The sequence below is a fragment of the Ischnura elegans genome, chromosome 1, assembly GCF_921293095.1.
Source record: "Ischnura elegans chromosome 1, ioIscEleg1.1, whole genome shotgun sequence".
NCBI lineage: Eukaryota > Metazoa > Arthropoda > Insecta > Odonata > Coenagrionidae > Ischnura > Ischnura elegans.
The window spans coordinates 169,819,192-169,841,416 of NC_060246.1; the positions used below are offsets into that span (position 1 = coordinate 169,819,192).

Sequence of the window (22,225 nt, forward strand, 5' to 3'; positions counted from 1 at the left end):
TTTTTGAGGGTCTGGGGGGGGGGGGGGGGGCACGTGCCCCCCCCCCCCCCCAGACCCTCCATTCCAATATTTTAAAATTAATCAGAATCAGTGCAAATTAAGCAGAAAACCTTAACTCCAATTTAAATTCACTAAAATTGAATAATAACTATACAAATTTCTAATTTTGAGGAATGAATATTCACAGCAATATTAACCTTGAACTTAAAATCAATAATCATTTGAGTAAGTTCTAAGATTTGGCCATTTAATTGCATTTTACGATTTCAAGTATCTCCTTACTCTTGCCTTTCGCATGTAAAACTCGAAGTTGTCACTCAGGCCTTTCGACTGCAATATTGCATGCTTTCACCTTCACCTGCATTTAATAATTAACTATTAATAATTAATATTATAATTCAAATCTGACATACGACCTTCCTTTCTGCCCGTAAGGCACATTGAAACCCTGTCTTCCTAAATCTTTCTTCTAGAATGTATACATAAAAATGTAAATACTTCCTGAATAACATGACGAAGAAAATCTCATATGACGTAATGCAACTTCTGCTCAGTAAAATAAGTTAATATGTATATAAATATGTAAATATCGTAGTGACAAACATTGTTGGTTGTAAATAGTACAAAAACTTGTGCTAATTTGAAGGTTGTACTATATTGTATATTAATTCACACTCTGACATTGCAGCACTACAGCCATTACTCCAATATCGGACGCACCAGCAAACCAAGGACACCGAGATAACGACGACCAACATCACCGCGAGAACATCAACAACACCAACATTACACGGCGCGGCGGTCTACGTGGGGTTTCCCTCATGTCTCGGACAAATGTCGGACCATCCCGGAAGAAAAGAGTTCCAGATTTTGATTTTTGCCATATCTGCTACATGCTCACAAATAATGTATAAATAATAACAAATTATGACATGCCCTGAAGAGGAAATATTCCTATAACGGGGACCTACTGTATATATGTATTATAATACTCTATCTCACTATGTAAATATTCATGTAAAACTTGCAGGATGGAGATAAACACATTTTGAAATTGATATTGAAAACGGCATAATCACTTCGACCTGAAGACGCCTGCTGGAATGCAGGAGAAACTGTTGTCCCCAACGCAACCACGACGCGGTGAAACCCGGAAAATGCAGCCTACGTAAAGAACTGAAGTCGTTTTGTGCATGCAGCGCCGTTATTGGCAAGTTGACGAACTACATCAAATTCGCGGATTAAAGCGGTGAAAAGAGTTCGACGCGGGGAACCGAGAATGATCGGGTGAAAAAATCCGAAAATCCCCGGTTTTCCGCGCCAGGAGAACCTCAGTGCCGTGGGATAGTAACTACGTCGCACAATTCCCAAAATCCGCTTCCCCCTCCATCCGTCAACCCTCGGCCCCTCCTCCGAAGCTTTTCTCTTCTCCGCATTCAAACAAAAGGCACCAGCTAGCGCAGGGGTCGTATTACGAAGAACCTAAATCAAAAGCTTCAAAAGAAAAATCAAGTAACAGGAGAATAATAGAATCGTTTTTTTTACCCATATCTCTTTCTCCCCCACTGACCTTTTTCTGCCTACCTGCTTCGAAGTTTCCCATTTCTGGCAACTGCTGCACGAGTCATCTATTAGCCCAAAAGATGTCTAACAATGACTTTCGGCAAATGATATTACATCTTCATTAGATTGAAATATTAGTAATGTGCGCGTAATTAAAAAAAGAATAAGACCAAACGCGACGTATTACTGACTTTATTTAAGCATTTTATGCAAGGAAATAAATGTCAAAATATGACGGAGACTTATCATTCTGGCGAAACTCGATATCCTCTCGGCTGAGCTTCTCGGAATTTGATGCGGTATTTTTTTCCGAAAACATATATCAAGTTACAATTTCTGAGTTATCCTATAAATCTCTATTGCCACCGTCACAGGCGAAGGGATATTTTCTCAGGATATTTGGTTTCTCCCTGTTAACAATAGGGTGGTTTCCTATTATTTTTGTATTGCCTAAATCGAAAGATTATTACTCCTGGAGTATGTATTTCACGCTTTTAGATTTTTAAATGACGATATCTATTTTTCGCGATTAAATGAAAAGTGAAAATTTTCAAGCGCGCGAAAACGCGACGCTTAAGTATGAATGTCGGGAAGTCTCTCCGCGTGACGTATTTCTGGTTCCCCCTCCCGCCCTGCGAGGTGACCTTGAGGCGAGGCTTAGCGCTGATACGACGCAGGCTGCTAGCGGCTAGCCTAGTACCCTGCTGGCTGGTAGCGCTTGGCTTAAATAAGGATTATTAATAACTTATCAAACGAGGAAAACTTTCCGACCTTAGCCAGTTTTAATAAGTGATTGTTAAGACATGTTTCCCTGAGCTCTGCGCCTCATGCATGCAATGGTAACCTCAGACGACGTATAACTCCTATCTTCTCGTATAGAAACTAGGTCCCTGTGACGTCACGTGGAGTGGCATCGCATGGGCGCCAATCTGGCCCTTTTCAAATGAGGATAAAAATGGACCATTGACATTCGTCTAACCCGGTATTTCTAAAACAAAATAATTTGTATATTATGAATACACTAATGGTGGGTAACGAATCGCAATCAATGCCTTTCGTTTTCTTTGATGAAGGAAACCACCCTATTCGAATTCATCAGCTATCTCGTGAGAACTTCGAAAGAAGGCCTGAAAATAATTGAAGAAAATCCGGTGGAGAAGCGCGTGAATTTTGAAAAACGCCTCGGATTGTCCGCTAGCACTTGACAGCAGGAGTGGGAGTAAAGCGAGCTACCCGTTGAAAATAATAAGTTCGATGAAGCCGAGTATGAGATGGGCGTGCCGCTGAAATGGCGTTTGGTAGATAAGACCTCTATGTACATCAGACAGAAATCCATCGTAGCAGTGTAAATGCCGAGACGACATGCAATCATTTTTTCGTGAGGTGGTGTGTCCCCTTAGGATATTTGAGAGAGATGTTAGTTGAATCAACTATATACCCATATTTCTTCCATAAAATTAAAATATTCCATCTATCAGCTAAATTACTGTTTGAATCCTTTACAGAATTACGCGCCAAAATCTTGGGTTTCCTGCTGCATAGGCAACCAAGCCAAACTTCCCGCATTCATAGGTTAGTATTCGAGGTATTCGAATATTCCAGCAATTATTTAATATTTGAATTCGATATTCGAGTTCGAGAAATCTGCCGACCCATCTCTAGTTGATGATCGACCCATCTCTAGTTTAAACAAAATGTGAAATACCAATAAAAGTACTGCGGATACTTAAAAAAATAGCAATAAATCCAGAATTAGCAGATTAAAAAAATGGGAATAGACCTTTAGGTCAAATGTATACATAATAATAACGGCGTACTTAATTAATTTTGGCATGCTTTTTCGATTTGGGACCACTGTGCGACATTGCATAAAACAGGCGAATTGTCGGATCTTTAATTTAGTTCCACTACCGACAAGCCGGCATAGGAGTCAAGATATTTTTGTCGTTGATTACGCACTGAAAATAACCAAAATTAAAAATAGTCCAATTTTTGCTGGATATATTTTCCAAGGTAATTTTTGAAAGAAACAGGGAAAAATAATCAGCCACTAACACTCTAATTGCTATTATCTTTATACATTACATCTTTTAAATTCAGAAATTGATTTTTTGGCAAACATTCTTTGTTATAGTTGCATAATTTATCGATTAGTAATTATTAAATTATATTTCAAATTTAATACTTAAGGAATACGTCAAATTTACTTCGTTTTGACAGAAGGACATGGGATAAGGCTATACCAAATATGTACCAATAGGGAAGTACACTAGTGTTTCAAATGCACCAAAGACATTTTTTAAATTAGAGTTCAGAATAACATAATGTCGTAAAACCACAGTTTAAAACCTAATAGTGAATACTTGATTCGAGATGACCGTCCGAAATATGGAAAAATTCAAAGGCCGCTAAAACGGGTGTCCATGTTGAATATTGGCCGTGACGTCACAAGGCAGTAGCAGAAGGCAGCTTCTACGCCGTTTAGTTCTACCACTATTATTGCATAGAAAAATTACTGAATTTGAGGGTATCCGTTTTTTGCTGTCATAAATTATCTTCAGAATATATATGTGGATGCTTCTCTATTGAGTAAATGACTTCAACATTGCGTAATATATTAATATTCATTTACGTGTCAACTTCAAGTTTGGAAAGAGTGGTGCGAATAGCACATTGAATCTTTAATAAATAGATGATGGTATTTATTTTTCGCTGGGTATATTTTGGCACAGTGCCGTTTATCATGCCAACAATTTTTTTGTAAGAACTGAGTCAAACTAATAAACCTATTTCAGACGTTTGCTGCAAGTCTTATTCGTTGAGTATGTATTCACGCCGGCCGGAACGTTCGCCCTTCGCAACTAGAATCATGGGATGTTAGCCTTATTTCCGTGCTGGCCTATACCTAACTCCCCCCTCCCCATACACCTCTCCCCTTACCCCTCTTTTTCCTTTTTCCAACCCTCTCCTTTCCTCACCATTCATTCTTCAGCTGACGAAGAAGCCGGAAGGGCTTCGATAGCTTCAAGTTTATTTATCCAATGTGAGTGTTTCTTTTTTGTGTCTCTGTGTGTACTGACATTAACTTAAATTATTTATATATATATATATATATATATATATATATTGAAAATATCATCGTTAAACAAATGAGTTAGTTGGGGTAGTGGTAGCGTGTATGATTCTCACCTGGAGGTTTAGGGTTCAAGACTTCGTCATTGCATTATATTTTTTTGTCTTCATTGTGATCATACGGCGTCAAGTTTATCATTAATTTTAATTGCAGTAATCATTGACATGAGACAATTTTTTATCATCATAATGGCGTTTAGGTATTTTAGCAGTGTCATTACAAACGCAGAGATACGACGACTACAAGGGTTGGTGGGCGCTAAAATGTTAATTTTTTCTTTCCTTATACTGACCAACTTTCACATTAAAAATGAAAACCACTCTTGCAAGAGCACATACCATTAAAGGCTCACGGCAAGCAACAATATGCGTACAGATATAATTAATAAGAACACAAAACGAATATAAAATGCCATATATCTCGAACACTTGTAATTCACATTACTCCAAAGGGAGTTTACTTACTCAGTACCTACCTCAGTACCTTGTACTCAGTACCTACCAGTTTACCTCAGGGGCAGTGCTAAAAGAACCATTCCGAAATATAATTTCAATGAACAAATATAGGATGAAATAAAAGTTGATAACCCTGGACCGGGCGCGCTAGCGTATAAAATACGTCAGTCTTTGAAAACCAAGGATTTCAACATTGTACGTACATTCTGGGCTAGAATGGTCTCGTGTATTCCTACAGTGCACTTTGACTGCCTATAATGCGAGTTTTCAAAGTTTTCAAAGTTTCAAAGTATTGTAGCTAATTTTTGAGATCAGCAAGATGAACCCGTCACCAGTGGAGTATAAATTACGCCGCGCGACCTGCCGTGTACCTTTATATCTGTATCACCTATAAATGTACTAATTCCAACAAATAAAGATTAACTTTAACAAAAATAGTTTGTTATCATATAGGCACATATCATGGGCAAAGTGCGCATTTTGCCCGGTCGTGTAAAATAACAGTCGCGCCATAATTCTTTAACCAATCTACTTTCAGTTTATAAATTACGTAGGTCTACGCGGAAGATGACTCAACACACTTTCTGATGTGACTGAAGTACCTATTAAGTAAATTATCTTCTATATATATATAAAAGAAAGTCGAAAATCGTGTTAGTTAGAACACTTATAACTCGAGAACGGCTGCGCCGATTTCAATGAGATTTGGTTCTTTGGATTCGTCTCAGGCGGGGTTAACATATAGGCCATTAAAAAAGGATAATTTCACAAAAAAATTCATCTCTTTCCTATGGGCATGCTTTTAGGAATTATAGTAACACAACAATTGATAAGTCGGTCAAAACTACAAATTAAATAATTTGTTTTGTTTTTACCACTTTAATAACTGAATTTAGTAACAATAATATTTTAATTACTAAATATATTCAAAATATTAATTAAATTGAAATTACATTTTTAAAATTTAATTCGAGCTGATTGTAAGCCCAGCCGTGGCCCAGCTCGAGTTGACACTTCACTACCGTGTTTGTAAACAAATCTCCAAGCAATTGTTGACAAACGGTAATGTCCGTGTTCCTGTCGATGAATCGAGTAGTTTTAACTCATTTCCTTGGAATGATTGCAAATTAGTTTCAGCGGAAGGTGAGCTCATCAACAAAGAGTTCCAGAATATGATTGATCACCAAAAGAATCAAAGATGGTTGATTTAGCGAGCAAGAACGAAGATGTGGATGACTAAAACGAGGTAAATTCAAATAGTTCTTACTCTGCATGGATTCGAATCTTTTAAATGTGTAACAAACGAAGACGAAATCACCAACTATCTATCTGAATATTTTAAGTCCTTGGACGTACCTGGCTTACCAAGGCACGATTTACAGAAAAATGTAGTTTCTGTGCTCATGATCTTTCGAAGCCTAAACCAACCATAACTATCTAACGGAACGTGTTTGATCATTAAAAAAATTGGTGATGAATGTGATTCACGCAACTTTACTCAAAGGAAAATTCAAAGGTTAGGAAGTCCTCATTCGGTAGATTCCATGATATCCACTCATATGCCGTTTTGAGCTTAAACGTATTCAATTTACAATTCGTGTTGCATTCGTGATAACGATTAAAAAATCGCATGGTCATTCTTTCAGTTTTTGTGTTGTTTGTGCTCATGTGCTAATGAAAACCCATGATTTTCTCATGGTCAATTTAGCATGCTATGTTCACGAGTCGATAAACCATCCTCTGTATTTCTTCCTTCGTTTCAAGTGCGTAGCTAGGATAGGGGGTTTTGGGCGCAGCTAATACCACGGGTCTGTAGGGTATAGAAAACTCGCTAAGGTAAGCGGGAAGTGTGGGAGCACTTCCCCCAGACATTTTTTAAGATAAATGGTTCAAAATAGTGGGTTTTGTGGCTGTGTGAATACTTAAATATGTTTTGTTTGTTAGTCATCCGTCCCCCAAATATTAATAACAAAATCTTTCATAAAAAATTCTCTAAGCATCCCCCAAAACCTCCCCTCGCTGCGTCACTGCTTTGCTTCGCTATATTTATTTAGCTTCATCCGCTTCATCTTGCGCCTGATAACAAAAAAAAACTGTTGTTTCTCAGAAGGTGCTTGACGCAAGACATTAAACCCGAATGTGTAGGGCTCACCGTGGTTCGTTTACGCATGCAGTACGTTTACGCATGCAGTACGTTTACGCAGTGCATTTTTTCCAAACAGAGATACTAAAACTGGCGCGCCTTAAGTCATTTAATGCGAATGCTGCTTCATTGGGGCTTTTCTTGCACGATTTTGAGCATCAGTCAAGCGTCGGTCTGGGGTCGTGTCAACCTGCCCCCTGAATGGGCCTAGTGTATGCAACAGACTTGGACCTAAAAACATTTTTTTTTACAGCTAATAACGCAAATAGCCAACAGCTGAATGCGTATAATTTTTATTTCATGAACTGCTTTATTAAACCACAATTCCCAAAATATCTTAAGCTAAAACGTAAAAAAATTTGTTGAAAAAAATCCGCGTAAACGTGCTCCGATCCACCCTATGTAGATTCAATAAATAAAATGTCTTTCTGACAAGCAATTTTGGTACTCATTTACGTAGTTTTATTGAATTTGTATCCTTATTTTATTATAATAAATTAAACATGATTAAAAACGATAGAGCCGCTCTTGATTTATAAATGGTGTAAGTAAACACCTGATCGACAAAACAAAAATCGACCTGAAGACGCCGGTTGGAATACCGGAGAAACTGTCGTCATAAAGAAAAATCCACGCGGTGAAGCCCAGGAACATGGAGACATCATGTAAGTTCATTGGTTGTTAGGCGGTACGAAGTTCGCCGGGTCAGCTAGTTATAATATAAATATCAATTTGATCTTACAATACCTTCGAATGATCTTCAAAACAGAATATCATCGATGTCAGGAGCAGCCTTGAACCATTTATTCCGTATGGCTTGTGCTTAAGGCACGGGAATGAATATCTTCTCCAGGCTTTTGTTTCGACGTCGAGATGAAATTTGGAACAAAAAATCCTTTTTATTTCTTTATAATTCTTTTTTGAATTCATGTTTTCCGTACTAGCCGACATTTTTAGGAAGCTAACTCCACCGATTCCCGGAAACTCTCGCCGCGTTAGAGGCGACAGAATACAGCGATACTCCACTGGTGACTACTGCCTTGTGACGTCACATCTCAATCAAGATGGAGGCACTGTGTTTCAGCGCAACATGAAATTTTCCGACTTTCAAAACGTTTTAAAGTGCATACCCCAGATGCAGGAAATAAAATTGACTGTACTAATGTTTCTCTTTTAGGCTAAACTTTCAAATTCAGCAATAAAAAAATTAGTGCACTTCCCTATTAAGGACATATATCTGTATTCGAGTCTCTTGGAAGTAGTGTCGTCTCGAGTCTCGCGGCGACACTAGCATTGGCAAATTATACAAAAATCATGAGGAATATCCATTATGATACGCACAGTGGGAATAAGTGGAATTATACGACCAAGTAATTACGTTCAAGAGTCTTGTGCAAAACTTCCAATGAAGTTTAAAACGATGAGAACTTGTCCTAACCATCTTCGAAAAGGCCAGAGTTATTTTCAATGGTGGTCTTGCAAAAGAAATGAACTCTAGAGAGCAATTATTGATTTGCTCGAGGGTAAAAATTGAAACTTAGTTCCAGGGGAAATTAGAATCTTCTTACGTTGGAATCCTATGATGCAGCGAAAGCCAATTATTCCATCACTTAGACGTGCTTAATGTTCCATGCAGTCAATATAAAATGCCAGGAAAAATCAGCAAAAGAAGTCTCAAATGACCCATACTACTATACAATACACATACCTTTAAACTTCGTGCAAATGGCAGAATCCTGATTTTCTGGTTCTTGGAACCTTACTGCGAGAGAGTTGGTGCCGGTGACGTCCACGGCCACAAGAAAAGGGGCGTCTGGGGGCCCTGGAACATAAAAAATATACAATATGCATTATTTATTCGTCAACTTCATTGTTGATGGCAGTAAAATAGTTTATGATTAAATATGTATTATATCAATCAATAAAACTCCATTCTTTTGCTTTTTTTATGCTTTGATATTAAAAACTTGGATAGAATATCAAAAGATATTACAAATGGACGGAAAAATTGATAAATTGAAGTTATGCTACCACGCCTAACAAACTTAATTAATGTCAGAAATGCGTCGTGTTTGGACACATTCTCTTACATAATTGGCGCATATTACCAATCTCGAAATAATATTGAGGTAAAAAAACTAGTTGCAGAAATGTATTCGTTGTCACCCAAGAGTGCAGGCTGGCAGCTCATAAATGTAAAAACTGTGGAGCGGGAAGTCATGTCACAATGCAACATACTGTGTAACATGATGGGAGAAATACATCACGATGGTTGGCCTCATTTTAATTTTAAATACGTGCTTACTACAAATCATTTCTATATAATAAAATGAATTGCAAACCGATAGCCTCGCTAAAAATCGAGAACTGCTGGACTGATTTGACTAATTTCGGTTTTAAAATGTTCGCGAAAGTCCAGGGAAGGTTTAAACAAGGGATGATCGGATCGGATACCTCGGATCCAAATATCCGCGGATATTGCCCTTCGTCGGATATATCGGATCCATAGTCGCGGAAGGCATCTGATCTGGATCCGAAATTTCAAATAATTGCTTCAGTGAATGCAACGCCCCATAAAGGTGGAAAGTGTTCCGATTCTCCCTTCGAATGCGCCATCGCACGCGATTCTTGTCCTACTCATCAACCGTTTTGTTTGAAAGCTCTCGCAGAGGTAACGTAGCAGAATTTAAGCAGTGGAAAATAAAAAAGGCAAAATACGACTGGCACATAGTGTGACCCTTCCCAAGAAACTGAACAATCATCGAGGGAATCTCAGCGTCGTAGGGTAATAACCACCTCAAAAGTAACTACACTGCACTCCTAATTATCCTAATGGCTAATGATGGGTAGAGGTGGCACAAATATGTAATCTGAAAACATGGATAACCCTAAATTTCTCTTAAATGTCTTGCATGTTCATAATTTACATAAAACAAACAATATGTTACATTAGCAGAATAACTGCAAAAAATTTGCAGTTATTCTGCTATTTAAGAGTGCTTCCCAGACCATTGAGAGCTTTCTTCGCCCGTTCGTGATCATTTAAGCGGCAATAACATGGTTGTACTCGTATTATTAATGCTCCATGTAAGGCCTGGTTTCGTAAACCACACATTCGTGGCTGTGTGATCACAGATACAGAAAAGAGGTTTGTCCGAATGCTTCAACACCACTGCTTGACGTCGGAAACTACACTGTCAGGCACCACACCACTTAGTCGCATCTTGCACAAGTCGCCCGAGTTGCAACTGCTGCGTGACGTGTATCCGATCAAGGATCACGGTCGCATACTGCGAGGCTTGGAAAACAGGAACACGGTGCTTCCATGAATGCAGCTAGTGCGTGATTACTTCCATATTATGAAGGGGATTCTAACGGAAATAATAACCCCGGTGTATCCTAGCATTAATGCCGTAATTCTGATGATTTTGAGTGCGATTTTTTTTATAACGATCACGGAAAAAATTGAGCGATATTGAAAATCATGCATGGATATACTGCAGCCAGATACTCGGGAGTCTACTGTATGTCGCAGATTTCAGAAAACCACCCTCGGCTGTCCATCAGCCTGTGCCTCTGTTGTTTTTTTTTGTTTCTGAAATCACACGGACCATAAATCATTGTCTTCTAAGGAAAATATCAAATTACATGAGAACAATTGAAGCATGTTTCATTCCTACCTCGTCCCACCAACTGACCTTTGTTGGCCTACCTGCTTCAATTCTCCGTTTCTAGATGACAAATGCTAGGTGAGTGACTTTCTGGGCCTTTCTGGACCTGGGTCTTTGATAGCTTCGACAATTAGATGACATGCTCGAGAATTAAAAAAATTATTAGACCATTCACGACGTATTCCTGACGATATATCTTTTTATTTTTCAGCTGTAATTGATTGCCACTAAGTTTCCTATTCACAATTAGACTATGCTGATATGCAACATTGTCCAAACAGCACAATTTTATAAGAAACAAGCGCAGCATTAACCCCTCAAACAAGTAGAGACAGATTTGAAATGCCAAATATGTATATCACGTAACTCGCCCGGCTTTGCTTTGAAAGCAACGACGTCACTGAAGCAAGATCTGACTTTGTTCGTCCTTGACTCCCTCATTTGTAGCCTCGTTGCTTGAAATACATTGGGAGCGCACTCCTTCCCCTCCACCTTTCCTTTACGTGCTTCTGCTGTCCACCTCTTCCTCATGTTGAGCAGTCGAGCACTTCGTCGCACGTGACGTTAATGCTGTGTTTAATACTGTTCATTGTGTTGCTGATTGCGCAGTTGCAATTTAATTTGATGATATACTGGTAAAAAAATCTTTCATTGTGTAGAAACATTTCTATTGAGATAAGGGGAACCAATGTATGCCATTTGCGTGCACTGAGGCATGAAATTATCGCGAGGAAGTGCTAAATCCACCTCACCTTACTGAAACATTTTTGGGTAACACAAGTCAGTATGCGATGAGAAAGTGACAAAATTTGGGGGAAACGTACGTGAGGAAAATTTGAATTCTGTCGATGGCAGTGGGGTAGCCAGGAATTTCGTTAGGGGGTCCAACACCAGGGGAGAAATTTTTTAAAACAACAGGGTACAAACTAGAGGGTTTCAAATTAATTTTAACACCCTTCATAATAAAAAAAAAAAACTTCATTTTTCAAAGAAATCTATTGTAAATTCATGATTTTTCAATATTTTGTTTCCTTTTATGAAGGAAAGTAATTGTTTTTAATGTTTCGGGGGGTCCGGACCTCCCGGGCTTCCCCCTCTCGCTACCCCAATGGTCAGTGGTTTATCCAAAGATTTATCCTATTTTCATTTCCGAACCCAAGCGTGGGAATTTAGGTCCTCAGCATGTAATGATCTTTTTAATAAACAACTTGAAAGCCTATAAAAATGATTTTTATTTTATAAAAATATTAAAATGTGTATGAAAATCTGAAAAGCATTCCTTTGATTTTATGTACCCAGAATAAACTTAAATAATTACTTCGTTTAATAGCAGGAATTTGAAAATGCATTTGGATCCGAAAATATCTGATCCGAAAGATCCGGCTCCGAAAATCAGGGATCCTATCCGAATCCGCATCCGCAAAAAATCCTGGATCTATCCATCCCTAGTTTAAACGGTGAGACTATTATGATGCAGGGCCCATGAGACCCTGGAATGGGCCCTTACCAATTTCCATACGAAATACTTAGAAAGTTCGTAACTAATGCATGCAGACCTATTTTTCTTTTCCATATTTTAATTAGTGATAATGATTATATATAGATGAAACATATACTATTGGAAAGGAAAATAAATATACATTATTATTCTTGCAATCGGTTTCGTTTTTTCACGTGATTTATGGTGAATTTTGAAATGGATTCATGAAAACGCTGATATTGTTTCGTTTTCGGCATACTGCCCCTTGACGACCGTCAGTATTGTTAGTGCAGTTTGACATATCTTTCCAATAGTCCAGGAAATGAAGCTCATAAAAGTGTAAAACCTTGAAATTTTTTCAAACCAAATCGATTGGCATAAATTTTGGGATAAGACTCATCCTAAGACCCATCACTTCAGAATCTATATAATACCGATGGGCGCTTTTTACTTTTTAGGGGTAGAAGCTACACCTAAATGCCAAAAACTAAAAAAACTACATGTTAAGGTTTTATATGGGTAAAATTTAGTTTGGATTAGTTGAATAATGATTATTTTATGCTTTGGAACATAATTTCAGAATATTTCAACCCTTAATAATCAACCCTTTATGGGGGTTAATGTAAAAAAAATTATTTACCCTGAAAAAAATTATTATACGTCACAGTGTTTTAATTTAAGAATGTTGTTCCTTTAGGTATGTACTAATTTTGTTTTGCAACTTTTCCACCCTTAAAAACTACCTCATGTAACATTGCTATGCTAAAAAACTGCTTTGATAGGTAGAAATAGAAAAAAAAACTTAAGTTACACACGCAAGAAATCAAATGGATCGACCGAGTTAGTAACGAGGAAGTCCTAAGAAGGGTAGGAGAGAAGAGAAGCCTCATGAAAACCTTAATAAGAAGACGGAACAACCTTATAGGCCACATCTTGAGACATGATGGCCTGATGAAGACAATCGTCGAAGGACAGGTGTGGAAAAGGCAAGAATGGAAAAGGAAGACCTCGAACAAAATATATGGAACAAGTAAAGTGAGATGTGAAAGAGAAGAAATACGTAGGAGTGAAAAGATTAGCTGAAAGGAGAACTGAGTGGAGAGCTGCGTCAAACCAATCCTAGGATTGTTGACCAGTGATGATGACACACGCAAGATAATTGACACAAAAATACACTAGATATTTACATCTATAGACAGAAGTAAAACTTATACAATCACAGATTAAAAAAAATATCATCTTCATTTATATAGTCATCGCCGTCGTCATCCTCGTCTTCTTCTACTACAGGACAATCCTCACCAGAGCACACAGACGAAACAGAATTGCAATTTTATACCGTTCTTCTACTATATTCTTCAGACCAAGGTAACGGCGCGCCCTTTTTGTGATTATTAAAAAAAATACTTTGAAAATTTTTTCAGGTTCCGGTGGTTTTTTCATTTTAATGGGGTCCAATAGTAACAATTGTCCAATGGTAAACAAATAAATGGATATTTATGAATACATTACAGATACTGCATGGCGTCCAGTCTTTCCGCAACACATATGCAAACACGCGTGCGATCGCACACATGCATATGTGATTATAGGCATATTACTTAAGTGTGTCTGTGTTTATTTTGGTGTAAATTTGAGTGTTTACGTCAGTGCCGAACGTTAAGCACACAAAATATATATGCCGGTAATGTGGATTATGATACTCTGAATTGTGCTTTAAAAAAAAATTATTGGCTTTTTACACATAGCTCCTTTGTTTTTTATGATAAAAATTTTATTTAAAAATATTTTGTAGGTTTCTTAAAGGACTAAGAGGCTATATAAAATTAAAACCTTTTAATACCTTAGTTTTCAGAGGTGGCCAGTATAAAGAGCCTATATAGGTAGATGCTGGCTTGTAAATGGAGACTTTAAACGGTTATCTTTCACAAAATATTTATTGTACAGGAAATCCAAACAAATAAAAATTTATGAAATTATAATAGCTAAAATTAATTAACTCAGAAAGTTTTCGTGTCTCAGTATTTGAAGTTATTTATAAAAAAGAAATTTTTTACGAAATTGCAGAAAATCGTTTTTCACTATTATATCCAATTTTTTTCAAAATTAATAATTCTAAATGATTAAAATTTTATGATTTATTGATAGTATCCAAATAATGAGAACTGCAACAGGAATACGATTAATTTTAGTTAGTATGGTAACTAGATTGCTATTTTCACTGAATTTTGCGCAGAAAAACGTAAAGACTCACTTAATTTTTATCATTACTCACTTAAATTTCATGCTAAAAATTCTTTTCTAAAGAAAGTTTGTAAAATAAATTCAAACAAATTTTTAAAAATTTTCACGAAAAATCCTTAGTTTTCCTGCTATTTGACATTGAATATCTAAAATATGGCGTTTAACAAACAAAAGCTAGACAAGCCGTATCTCGATTATTACTGGTTACCAAGGAAATATAACAAAATTATTTTATTTATCGTTAGCTACAATTTTATAACTTATAGTTTCTTTTATAAATGCATATTTTGCAAGTTATTTGCGAAAAAGCAATAAAAAACGCTATTTTTTTCAATGAAAAACTATAACTTTCAATCTTGAATAACTAGAAAAATATGAATGTTACAAAAAATACAACGAACACTTTCTGCTTATATTTACTGTCCCCATCGATTCCTATGGTCAAAATTTAAGTAAAAAATTTCCACCCCCCCGAGATGGGGTGGAAACCACCCCCAGGGTAAAAGCGCCCGTCGACGGATTCGCGGCGTCGGATTTTGATCCTTGGTCCATTCCACCTCTACTGCCGAAATTTCAAGTAAATCCATCCAGTTTGAAAAAATTGCAAACCAAAGTGTTTCATTTCCTGGACTTTAAGTTTATTCACAAAATATAACCTTCAATTTAGTCATTCAGAAGGTCATTTGTCATTATTTATTCATACATTTAGTGCGCGAAAACATTCTTCACTTTCTTTACACAAATATTGTTACTAACCATTTATTTTTTACGTTGAAAATCGTTTATGTGGTTTGACGTAGCGATACTATTTACCGCTAAGTGCACGAAAACTTTCTTTTCTTTGATTATTTACGATTCTAAGGAGATGACGACCAAAATTAAGTTGTTGAATTCAATCAAATGTGCGACGAGTCACTTCACGTGCTAACCATACTGATGACTAGCGAGACACAGACAGGGATGGGCATGATTCGTCTTCATGAATCACGAATCATGATTCGCGAATCACAAACTGTGATTTGTGATTCGTGATTCGGATCATTTTTTTTCGTGATTCGTGAACCGTGAGTCGACTCTTTTTTTACTAGTTGAGGTGATTCGTGAGTCGAATATTTGTGATGCAGCTCACGATTCACTGACGAATCACGAATTAATTTCACTGCTGTATACGTACAAGTCAGAAGTGCAACCACTCGGATAATTCAAAAATATATTTTGCACTGTAAATTCGTTCAAATGTGACTTTCAATTGTTTTGAACAAGATGACAAGATAGAAATGAAATTTGAAAATAGCAAGACACAAGTCAAAGAAAATGTCAAGAAGGCAGTCTGGAGAAATGGCCAGTACCAGTAAGTTGTTATTGCAGTTTATGCTTACCTATAATTCTTACTCTACTTTTATTAATCATTTCACTAATTCAAATTCGTAAACACAACAAAGTGATTTTTATAATAGAATTCGTGTCATTTCAGGTGAGGTAAATCATGGTCTTAGTGATAACGTTGCTGAAGGTGGTACCAATTACCGTGCCCCATCGAATTTAATTTTTGATGGAAAATTTTTCCAAATTGTAAGTCAATCTGAGAAATATATTTCTGCCCAATGTCAGCTTTGCTTGCCTGTAAACAAAGTGGTTAAAGGAGTGGTAGGCAGCACTTCAAATTTTACTCGGCATCTTAAAGTACGAAAAAATGATCAACTTTTTATTGACAACAGTATGATTGATTCCAAATTTATTAAAATAATGCATCATCATTGCTTTTTAGTTGGTTCACAACGCATTACAAAGTTATAAAAAATATAAATCACAGAAGAATGCCAAACGGACTGGTGAAATTCAGCAGAAGAAAATTACTAACTTTGTTTCTTCCAAATGCATGAGAGTGAAAATCAATAATGAAATGCTGAACAAAGATATAATGCACTACATTATTCATAGCATGAAGCCTGTCCGCACTGTGGAAGATGAAAATTTTATGCGAATGTTTCAACGTAAGTTTTCTCAGGCCAGCAAGTGGTTAAGGGAATTTATTGATAATACCTGATAATAATTTATAGATAACTCTGTGATGGTATTTCTCACATTTCTAATGACGTCCTACATCAACTTTTTTCTAATACACTCTGTTTTTACTTTATGTGCTGATGTATTTTATCCTTTGATAGATATTGATCCTTCGGTTCAGATCATGTCAAGGAGAACAATGGGTCGAAAATTAAACCTCATGTTTGAAAATGTAAACCAAAATTTGGCAAGCAAATTTACAGAAATTCAATTTATGACTTCTACTGCAGATATTTGGTCCACGAAACATAGAAGCTTCCTTGGTGTCACAGCTCATTGGGTAAATTGTAAAATAATATTATATAAAGCCTTTTGTGGCCTTAGCGTTATTTATTCATTGATCAAATATGCTAACTGATTTATGTTTCCAGATAAATGATGAAACATTGACTCGTGAAAGTGCTGTTTTATCATGTGTTCGATTTAAAGGTACACATGATTACAAGAATATAGCAGACACTCTACTCAATATTTTCATCAGTTTTGGGTTAAACAATGAGAAAGTTGCCACAATGATTACGGATAATGGGTCTAACTTCGTAAAGGCATTCAAAGAGTTTGGCTGCAGTGAAATAATAAATATAGACAGCGATGGTAATAACTTAAGACAATAATATGATACTATTATTGACGAATTTCTTACAGTACAATTTATGCATAAAAATTCAATGTCTTTGCTGAATCAGTTTTCGTATTGTTTGCAGATTTGCCCATGCATGAAGATGATAGCGACATTGAAGAGCTTTGCATTGATCTGAATTTTGGCTCAATAAATATGGCATGTGAAGATCTAGAAGAAGACAGGTTTTTACCCAAACATTTGCGGTGTTTTTCTCATACATTATCCTTAATTGCAACAACAGATTTAACAAAAATTCTCAAGAACTCTCAATCTTTGGTTAATCGCTTGCACAAATCTGTAATGGCAAAGTGTAGTTATATCTGGAATGCATCACGTAAGCCTAAATCTTCAGAAATTATTACTGAAATTCTTGATTGTAGTCTCGTATACCCTTGCCCTACTCGGTGGAATTCACTGTTTGATGCAGTTTCTCAAATTGTAAAATTGAGGCCAAAAATGAATGATGTGTTACGGAAACTGGACATGAAGCAATTATTCTCTGATACAGAATTTGACTATATGGAAGAATTCATTGCTTGCTTGCGACCAATTGCACAAGCCATTGATGTGCTTCAAAGTGGGAACAGCTGTTTCTATGGACAACTTCTACCCACATTATTTTCAATACGCAAGAAACTTGCGGATCAGCTGGAGAAGCCACTGCTCTATACCTTATATTTAATTCCTGAGTTGTTGACCGCTCTGAACACTCGTTTTGGCAAATATTATAATCTATCTCCAGAAGTGAATGATGCAATACTGGCAGCAGCATTCCACCCTCAGTTCAAAATGCTTTGGTTGCCAAATAATGTGAGTGATATTGATAGTAAGCGAATTACTAACCTGTGCCTAAATTGTTTGGAAGAAGTCAAGAATAATGGCACACCATCTATCCACAGTAATAGTGAAGAGGACTCAGATTTTTATGTTTTAGCCTCACCAAGTAAAAGCAAGACATCTCGAAGTGAGTTAGAGTTTGCTTCTTTTATGGCTGATTCAGATAAAACCTTCAAATGTTTTACTCAGGGCTATCCTAATATTCGTAAACTTTTTATTAAATACAATACCCCAATATGTTCTTCTGGTCCAGTGGAGAGACTATTTTCATGGGGTAACTTTATTTTGAAATCAGAAAGATCAAAAATGTCCGACAAGGTGTTTGAGAAGTTAATATTTCTGAAAGGCAATCAACCATATTGCTGTCTCTAATAAGTTTTTTTATATGATATTGCTTTTTCTTGGGTTTCCAGCCGAGTGAGAAAATTCGTGGCTAATGTTTTTCGTAATGTACTCGTTACTTAATGTAACACTCTTCCATCGTCCTCTGAGCAGAAATGAACTGCAGGCCTTCCCTTCTGCGCTTATATAGCTGTTCAATCCGGGGGGCATTGTTGTCATCTTCTGTCCATCATTTTTTAAATTAATGGTTTCTATGAAGAGAATGGAAACAACCATTTCCGGGCCATGTTTTTAAAATTATTTGAAGTTTTTAATTTCATATCCCGAGGCAGTATGCTGAATGCCTTGATAGCAACGTTTGTAATTTTTTTTAATAATAAAAAAATAGATGAATTGATCGCCAACCTATGATTCTAAATTCCTTTTTTCCTCTTACAATTAGGGATATTAATAGAGGTTAATATGTCCAATACGAGTGAATCAATGTATATCATAGGTAGCTCCATGTTGGTTTAAGGACGTGAAGGTAACCCAACTAACGGCATATTTTTGCATTCTTACTTTGCTAGATTTATTTTTTTAATAGTGCGGTTTAGACTAGTACATTATTGCCAACTCTTTTTCATGCATGATATGTAGTGCATGTTTGGTGAGAATTCACCCCCTACCACACACCTTTATTTTGGCTTGCAGGATGTTTATGTACAGAAATTCTGGTAATTTATGATATCCCGTTGATTCACACTGCATCTGCACAAGTTTTAATTAACAGGCGAAATAATTGGTATAGGTTCCCAATTATGGGACCAATGTTCATAATGTGACCATTACTTAGTGTTATTGTAAATCTGAAATGGCACAATGATTTTCCTTAAAATATGATTCGTGATTCGTGAACCGCACGAATCATATTTTAAGGAAAAATCACATGATTCATGATTCGAGATTTGAATCAAATTTCCAGGCGTGAATCGTGATTCGTGCGTCGAATCTAATTTCTTCCATGATTCGTGATTCGCGACTCGAATCAATATTAGGTGATTCGTGCCCAACCCTGGACACAGATAATAATAATAATAGTCATATTGGTATGGCAGAAATATATTCTAGAGTGACTGGAAATGAAGCGGAAGCGGCTCACCATGCATTGTTTTCGTGAACATCAAATACAGCAACAGCTAGCACGTCACAATGAAATTAATCAATTAAGACGCAGTGCTCCTGTGATCTTGGAGGATCTACGAGTAGCATTAAAGTACGATCGGGTTGTAGATTATTGAGCCAATAAATCAGTTTCAGTTGGGGAAACTAAAATCAGTTGCCAATATGGTAAGGTTTTAAAACAGCGTTGAAGCTACTGGATTCTGTTGTGCTGGTGGAAAAGTAAAATTTCCACCATTAGTGCCACCAGCAGATACGCTATCCTAAATAGTTTCTGGGGTGGGTAATGGTTATAAACGCTTTATGGCCAACATACAAAAATATGACAGTTGTTTGCATGATTCGGCCTCCTTGAATATAAAAAAAAAAAAAGAAAAATATAGCTTACCGGGAGATATTAAATTGATCAACTCAATTGTAATTGTATTGTACCATTTAATGTTGTTGAAGATATAATATTTATTTGAATTGTAAGGAAGTTTTTTTTTAATAACCACATTTAATAGTGATAGGCTAAAAACGGTACTGACCGAAAAAAATTGTAGGTGGGTACTTGTTTGTTGATATAATTATCTGTAACACAATGATAAGAGAAACGTGGTTGAAAGACGGGACGAGCATAAAATATTTGGACTTCTACAGATATTTCATAACCAAAATTTGCCAAATCGGTTTAGCCGTTTTCGAGTTTTAGCGAGAAGATTTATGTATACGTAAATAAATGGTGATACGAAGTTCACCGGACCATCTAATATTTCAATAAAAAAGGTAAGATACAAGTCATCGAAAGCTGAGGGCCCGATAGGTGACACATGTAACATTTGGCCTCCAGTAACGAGTATTGAAGAAAGTTAGCTGAAAAATAGAGGAAGTTGGCGAGAAAGGGGAGAGGCAAGGCACGCTTCTATTGTCCACGTGTAACTTGATACTTTCTTTCAATGATGATAGTTGATGGTCTACGCAGCATGAACCCTGTGCGAGCCATGTGTTATCCTTGGTGGTTGCGTCATGTCGAGTGGTCTGGAGAGGGGGGAATCGTGAGGGGGATAGCGGATTTTGGGAAATGTGTGAGTGTGCGGCGCTGACCTTCTCCCAATGGTAGTTCCATCTCATGGCGAAGATCCAAACTTTGTGGCTGTTGCATTTAGATAACAGTGGTAAGCATTGAGCTCACCTGCACAAATTTCCCCTACCGAGTTGTAAATATTGATCACACCAGTCATCAAATATACTCCCGTGTACTAATGGTATCAAATTAACCGAGTGAACAGATTTTATGCGATGTAGAAAGTGCAGAAACGAACAGTGGAAATTAGAAATGGTGCGAAAAGCGAAGGTAAAAGCCATGGGACTGCGGAATGGACGCGTGTGATTCGAAAAGTGATGGGTCACTTTCATCGTCCTTGAAACCCTTGAGCGGGAGCTTAAATCGTATGAGAGGGAGAGGGTAGTTTTGCTACTCACTGGCTTGGTCGAAGCCCAGCAGCATCTTCTTGATGCTCTTTGCCCTGCGCTCCCAGAGCAGCAGCTGCTTGTCCCCCGCGCCGATGCCTGCCTCGCTGGTATACTGCACGGCCGTCGGGTGGTGCTGATGGTGGTGGTGGTGGTGGTGGGTGGTGCGGTGGTGGTTCTGCTGGTGGCCGTGCGCCATCGCGGGCGCTACCGCCGCGCCGCCCGAGTGGTGGTGGTGGCCGTGGTGCAGGTGGGCGTCGTAGGGGTCGATGAGTAGAGATCCGCCCAGCGCCTCGACGCGCGACTCGGCGTCTTGCAGCAAGTGGCGCAAGTGCATCCGCAGCGCCTCCTGCGACTCATCTGCGAAGCCAACAAACAATGGGAAAGTCAGTCAGCCCCTACTCGCCACGGATCAACATCTCCCAATGGGATGGTTTCCTATTATTTTTTTATTGCCTAAATAGAAAAGATTATTACTCCTGGAGTACATATTTCACACTTTTATATTTTTAAAGGACGATATCTATTTTTCACGAGATGAAATGAAAAGTGAACATTTTCAAGCCCGCGAAAACGCGACGGCTAGTATGAATGCTTGGAAAAGCCCGTGTGACGCCTGGCTGCTGCTATGTGAGGCCACCTGGGTGCGAGGCTATGAACACCGCTAATATGCGAGCTGATTGCTGCAGATCATGCTGGTAGCGTGGAGTACCCTGCTATCAGGTAGTGCTTGGCTTAAATAAGGATTATTAATACCCTATCAAACGAAGGAAACTTTCCGACCATAGGCACTTTTAATAGGTGATTATTAAGACATGTTTCCCCGAGCTTTGTGCCTCATGCATGCATGCGAAGGAAACTACCCTATTTACATGTTCGCTTAGGAAGTGATTCTGCCTTTTAGATAGGTCATTCTGTACGGCAGGCTTATGTTTCATGCCATGCACAGTATAGACACACAAAATTCTATCTCCCTAATGCCTCACATCGCCGCTTGATTGCGACACCCGCAAACGGAAGGAAAGCAGTAGATTTTCCGTCTCGCATGGTGGAAG

At 37.6% G+C, this 22,225-nt stretch overlaps 2 protein-coding genes across 2 annotated transcripts in view; one reads left to right on the forward strand and one right to left on the reverse strand.

Moving 5' to 3' along the window:
- The window catches only part of LOC124173423, a 169,845-nt gene that overhangs the window by 52,518 nt on the left and 95,102 nt on the right, over window positions 1-22,225 (reverse strand). The window contains exons 5-6 of the mRNA XM_046552926.1: window positions 21,183-21,530; window positions 9,003-9,116 (exon numbers count right to left, since the gene is read on the reverse strand). Of these exons, the coding sequence (XP_046408882.1) occupies window positions 9,003-9,116; window positions 21,183-21,530 (462 nt within the window). The remainder of the gene's footprint in view (window positions 1-9,002; window positions 9,117-21,182; window positions 21,531-22,225) is intronic.
- On the forward strand, window positions 16,778-18,776 carry LOC124173679. The gene is made up of 3 exons (XM_046553084.1): window positions 16,778-17,036; window positions 17,128-17,350; window positions 17,461-18,776. The coding sequence occupies exons 1-3, from the start codon at window positions 16,782-16,784 to the stop codon at window positions 18,585-18,587; spliced, it is 1,605 nt and encodes a 534-aa protein (XP_046409040.1). The 5' UTR covers window positions 16,778-16,781; the 3' UTR covers window positions 18,588-18,776.